This window comes from Citrus clementina, unplaced genomic scaffold (assembly GCF_000493195.1).
Source record: "Citrus clementina cultivar Clemenules unplaced genomic scaffold, Citrus_clementina_v1.0 scaffold_1, whole genome shotgun sequence".
NCBI classification, from domain to species: Eukaryota; Viridiplantae; Streptophyta; class Magnoliopsida; order Sapindales; family Rutaceae; genus Citrus; species Citrus x clementina.
This window is the reverse complement of record NW_006263303.1, coordinates 1272675-1278890: the sequence shown is the minus strand read 5'-3', so window position 1 is coordinate 1278890 and position 6216 is coordinate 1272675. Positions and strand designations below refer to the sequence as shown.

Here is a 6216-nt window from a genome sequence, read left to right as displayed (position 1 = left end):
GCAAAATATAGTTCATACGATTCCATGAGCGAATTTTACATTTGCCTTGGGCAAGTTAAGAATATTGTAATGATTCCCATCAATCTGAATCATTAAATCTCAATTTACTAACAACAAATGATACTTGTTTTTCATTAGGAGTGCATAAAGCTACAAACTAATGCTCAACCTTGTCCAACCAATCAAGAAATTCTTGGGACAAGTGCATGCAAATAAGTCCGGAACATAATAATAAGAGGGTAAAGACAGTATTTTGCCATTTATTGTCAAACTTTTATACAATGACAAAATTGTAAATAAATCTCAACTCTAAAATTTTGGTGTGGCCAATGGCTGGTGGCTATAAATTGGTCTAATAATGGTCAGACCTGCTAGATTTGGTGGTGAGGAACACGATGGTAGCCGTGGATTGGCCAGATTATCGGTGATTTAGTTGAAAAACTTACTTGAAATAGTAGCAGCTTATGGTGGATTGGTTGTGATTCGTGGTGGTTTCTGGTGATGTTTGATGACGAGGATGGTTAGATATTGGTCGATGAAGGCCAGGGATTCTTATACTAGTGGTGGTCGACTTTGAATAGCGGAGGTTGATTGGTGGAGTCATGGGTTTTGGGTGCTTTTGTGCAGTGGTTGAATGGCACGGTTGAGGGCAGAGTTGGTTGGGATTTAGCCGATGGTGCTGGCGAGTATGGTGGTGGTTCTAGATGGTCATGATAACGAAACATGCGATCGGTAGTGATTGAAGTGGCAGAGCTTCACGGATTCAGGTTATTTGCGCAGCGGTCGCACGGCTGTTTAAAGGTCGAGGCTAGTCGGGTTTTGGGCAGCAATGGTTAATAAGTTTGATGGTTATAGCGGCTAGTGATGATGGCAGCCGAATTGTGGGGGAAGTAGTGGTGGGCAATGGTGGCTAAGGCTTCAAATTTTGTTTTTTTTTTGTTTTTTTTCAGTGATGGATTTGGTCGCGATAGATATGGGTAGTCAGGAAAGCTATGCAATTAGCACAGAACTACTCTGATACCAACTGAAAAATAAAATTAGATAGTAGAAGTGAAATTGATATGATAAAAAACGTATATATCTTTTTAGTACTGGACTAAGCCAGCGTGATTAGGTTACACTATAATCAAAGTGCAATTAGATCTCATTCTAATCCAAATGACTCAATGAGATTTTTAATAACACATAAAGCAAGATTAAATAACATTGTAATTCAAACAACTCTACAAGAGAGATTTTGATAGGTAATCCTAATAGAAATTATAAAAGGGGATTTATTTGAATAATTGAAGTTAAAGTTACAATAATAAGACCTCTCTATTTATAATAGAATAAACATGTTTCTCTAAGTTAACTTAAAAAGAAAAAACAAATCATAACTATAATCGCAATAAAGGACTAAGATATATACTATAATTGACTTTAATTAAAATAAAAAATAAAATTCTAGAATCCTAAAATATTGTCCAACATCACTTTATTATTACTAAAATCCATGAACCAGAGAACTTAACTTCAAATTTATACTAAATGTAAATATCATAGATAAGTAATATATATGTTTCAATATATTATGCATATTTTATTTTAATATTATTAATCAGTCAAAACATTTTTCTAATATTAAAAATAACTCAAAATTTTCGTTTTAGCCTCTATGATCGCATATTCATAACTCGTGTTAGATAAACTTTATATACAAAATTAGTTATTAAATACTTTAGTTCGAAAAAAGTCAAGGAACAAAATTCTTTTACGATCTAAATTTCTTGTAAGTAAACTATATGGGCGCATATGATTGATTATATACTATCATTAACAATTACATAACACAAATTTTTTAAAACCTTTGTTCAAATTAAGTGAGAATCTTAATTGGTCAGATAAACTTGTACTTATCTTTCCTTTTTTTCATTGAAAAAAAGGACAAGAAATGCTGATTACTGTATAATAAAACTGAAAGACAATGCTTGACTGTATCGCATCAAGCATATGGAAGTCTCGTTAGCTATCGTGTATAAGGACGAGTGTCTCTGACACTTATAACAAACTTTGAAACTCCATGTGTGCTTTGAATTTTTTTTTGTCATTTTCAAAGGAAAACTTCTACAGAGATGCAGGGTTGTTTTTTAACGACTCAACTGCTGAGATTAATATAAATGCGCATCATCATATTCGTTATTTTGTCCAAGTAATACGATTGGAAAAAGGCAATGTTGATTATATGTACTACCAGGAACCCGAACGCTTTGACCCTCCAACAGTTCAACATACGAATGGAATGAGGAGATATTCTGCATAGAACAACTGTAAATGAACTAATATAAGAGTCGGTCTCAAACTAAATAAGGAAAATTTATTAAAAAGAAGAGGAAGGATACACCTATTTGTGGGTGGTGGAACATAATTTATTATGTTCCCAAAAAAAAAAAAACTGTACTTGATGATACTCACATGTTAATAAGTTAGGTGTATCTTTAATTTTTTTTTTTTTCAAAGGTCATTAGTTTGGAAAAAAAAAGTGTAAACTGCATCCTATTTGAGACAATTTTTAAGGAAAATATACAAGGTAGACAATTGAATTTAAGAGCATAAAATGTCTTCTAACTTATAATAGGGGCAAAACGCTCTTTTAATGAGCTAGTTATCCAATTAATTTTTCCGTTTTAAAATATTATTTAAAAGATCTCTATTGTATGTCTATTTCTCTAAAAATTAATATACTTTTGTTATCGATTGCATGGTATATTTGTTTGAATCTTAATTAAGTTCTAAAAATAATTTCTCACTCTTGAAAATTAGACCCAACATATATAAATGAAACAAATATTTTGTGTAAATTTTAAGAATAAATGGACTAATTGAACAATTGCCTCGATTTGGGACATACATATTCTTAACTTATATATATGAAAGAAGAGATTTATTCTACCTACCCAATTATGAGAGGGACTTGCAAGGACTAGTAGGTTACACTGAACTATGACCTCAATGACTTGAATTGTGTAGGGATTATAGAATCATTTACCCTTGAAATATTAGACAGTACTAAAGGCAAGCAGTAGAAATATTCACTTGCCTTCCAAATGAACATGTAAAAAGAAGTTATTGAAGCTTTACAGGATAGATCGACTGATTGAGTTTTAAGCCACAAAAAGGAAGCAAGTGTGCAGTGCCCTAATACCTGAAAGTACATAAATTCTTGGTAAGTAAGATCGCAATCACAAACAGGAAAGAAAAGCTAAATTTCTTGCAAAATTACAAATGCTTACAGTGACAAGCTTGCTTGGCATAAAACAAGAAGAAGCTCCAACTATTACAGCAGCTCCATAAGCAAATAACAGCATATAAACACAAAGCCAAAATACCTTTTGAGAAGAAAACAACACAATTATAAGGAAAATACGACCAGCTGCCCAACAACCCTAAAAATTATACTAGTTCACCTACTCTTTCTTGCCCTTGACTAACACTAAACGACTGAATGCCAAAATGTCTATCGCCATCCACATCAGGTATATCCTGTAAAAGTTCAAATCTTCTTAATAAATAATATAATTTATTTCTGAATTTTGATGGAAACTTACCTAGTTAAAGTTTACTTGACAGCTAATTATGTTTCACAACTGGTAATTTTATCACTGCTTTGGTGGATAAAAAGGCATAATATTTCAATCTAAAACATAAATTCAATTTCAGAATTACCTTGAAAACTGCTATTACAGCAGAGAAGAAGCACATGAAAGCAGTTGCAAACATCAATGACCTTGTAATTACTAGAGGTCTACCAAGCACATATTTCTATATGCATCAAAACACTTCGTTAGAAAAAATAAAAAATAAAGCTCATCTATCAACGGATCACTGTTTGACATACCAGACTTCAGATGAAGATTTTTTGTATGTATACCTGAATGTGAATGAAGAAAGCAAGTTGAACTACAACTGCCCTCACAGTCAGGATGCAGCTTGCAGCTAGAAAAGCATGTCTCTTCCATCTAAAAAACGGAAGCTACAAGAGCGAATAACAATGAGCCTGTTGATCAAGTAACCAATCTTGCAGAAAAAGATCCTTTATAGCAACATAAACAAAACGTTTACGAGGCACTTACTTCTATGGAATATACACTTCCAAGCAAAAAACTTATGAAGAGGGCCAAAAAAAGTGGTGGTGATTTGAACCTAATCCCCATAGTCATACTCTGAAAAAAAAACCAAAGAATTATAAGCAACAAAATTTTGCTCATTAGAACTTTGAGTTAATTTGAAATCTATAAGGGTTATGCATTTTCTGAATACGAACTTATCTACATATGCTAGTAATTATTTACAGGCTGGTCATATTTAATTTAGTGGTTAGTAATTTTATTCTATGCATAGAAGTTGTGAATTAAAAATCGGAATACTGCAACTTAAGCTTGCCCCTAAATATGATTATCACTTAACAATTAATGGGATTACAACAAATTTTGGCCATTGGCTTACCATCAATAAAGATATGGAAACAATTGTTGCTCCTGTTTCCATTGAGAAGTCGCCAGAAGCAAGGGGCAGATCAGGCTTATTAACCTATAAACATAAGAAAATTGATTTATTACTCAAAGAAGCTACATATATATATATACACACGAAGCCTCAACCAATGAACTTATTTTTTTCGCAATGTAAACAATCTAATTTGATAAATTTACATCATAGTCTCTTAGATAATCATAACAATTTTTTTTTTTTTGAGTAATATTAACATCAGAGAAGTTCTATAAATTATACATACTATTTAAAATACCTTGTCTATTTCAACATCATATAATTGGTTCAAGCCAACCACGTAAATGTTCATCAAGACTGAGGGCACCAAGGCCTATATCAAGAAGAATCAATCATTTCAATCAGTTGATGATACACACTCATTCAGACAGCCATTTTCAAGTAGTTGCTTTCTCCTTCAATAATCCCATGAAAAATTCTTACCTTCAAGAGTCCCATAAAAAATGTGGGAGTGAGATCAGCAATTGTTTGTACTGGAAGAAGAGAAACTGATATTATCCCTAATATCTGAAAACAAAAATTGAGTTAAAAAAAAAGGGAAAATCAGTCAAAGTATTTAGAAAGATTTTGTCATCCGATTGTATTTCTCGAGAAAAAATAAAAATTAAAGATTTAGATAGTAATAAACTCACAGTGCCAATCACAGTGTGAGGACGAGAAAAACGGTAGAGTGCAATTAAATTCTTTTGGAGATCATCCCGAAAGCTTGTCAAATTATTATCATCCTCGGATTTTGATGCATACCCATCTTGTGATGTGTCAGGAACACAGTATTTCTTCAATGATTTGTTGTTTCTGTTTTTCAAATATTCACTGTTTCTGCTAATTTTATTGGGTAATAAAAATGAACTTTGCGAACATTTGATGAAGTTCTTGCCCTGACTATTTCTGTTTGGGATGCTACGTAACTGAGTTGCTGGCGATTGAAATGTTGTGATGTAACCTGAAGATGGCAAAGACGGATACATTATCTATTAGTTATATGTGAAAATTTTGAAATGCAAAGGCCAATAAGACTAATATGAATGGCATTAATCATTACGCTAAATTAGTCAAGCACACAGATGGAAACTTTAACGATTCAGTAATACGTTTGATGCAAATTACGCTTTAGGGTACATTATCTATTAGTTTTATGTGCACTGCTTTGGCAATGAAACTTACAGCGGCAAATTACGCTTTAGGAAAATCAACAAAATCAAGCCATAACATACCTCCTGGAATGGCTTTCATTTGTGTATATAGGTTATTGTTTGTTATGTAAATGAATCTAGCAAGAAAAAATATAATCTTCCTTTTGCTATTTCATTATATATCCATTGTTCTCATTTAAGACAACTTATGAGCGAATAACATTTGCATACAACTTATCAAAGGTATAATTATATATAGTATCATGTCAAATATGACCACAGTCATTTATCTGGATATTCATTGAGTTGTAAAAGTCCAATCAAATCAATGAATAAAACTTTCACTAGAGTATTTTGATATTTGTATTAGCAATAGACAACTTATAATAGCTGTACACAATTCATCAAGGCATCGTTGTGATGTCTGTAAACTTTATTGTATAAATAGGACCCACAGTCATTTATCTGAGTATCCATATTAAGAATTGAGTCTTAAATATCGAAGCATGAATAAAACTTTAGCTAAATATTTAAT

The 6216-nt window shown here is 32.0% G+C and overlaps 1 protein-coding gene across 1 annotated transcript; it reads right to left on the bottom strand.

The window, feature by feature from the left end:
* Positions 1–2265: 2265 nt before the first annotated feature.
* Positions 2266–5516, bottom strand: LOC18053794 (coumarin 8-geranyltransferase 1b, chloroplastic). Its single transcript, XM_024192441.1, has 11 exons — positions 5181–5516; positions 4972–5055; positions 4787–4861; positions 4486–4569; positions 4113–4202; positions 3911–4012; positions 3706–3801; positions 3451–3522; positions 3273–3368; positions 3080–3184; positions 2266–2307 (listed from the first exon to the last, which is right to left on the bottom strand). Exons 1-11 carry the CDS (start codon positions 5514–5516, stop codon positions 2266–2268), a joined length of 1182 nt encoding a protein of 393 aa, XP_024048209.1.
* Positions 5517–6216: the final 700 nt, after the last annotated feature.

Excerpts from the sequence above, each read along its gene's own strand:
- LOC18053794 (XM_024192441.1), bottom strand. The coding sequence starts at position 5,516 with ATGTATCCGTCTTTGCCATCTTCAGGTTACATCACAACATTTCAATCG. Across the intron at positions 4,862-4,971 it reads TTTTTATGGGACTCTTGAAG|GCCTTGGTGCCCTCAGTCTT; the intron begins GTAAGAATTTTT and ends TTCTTGATATAG. Across the intron at positions 2,308-3,079 it reads TTTACATGTTCATTTGGAAG|TTGTTCTATGCAGAATATCT; the intron begins GCAAGTGAATAT and ends GTTCATTTACAG.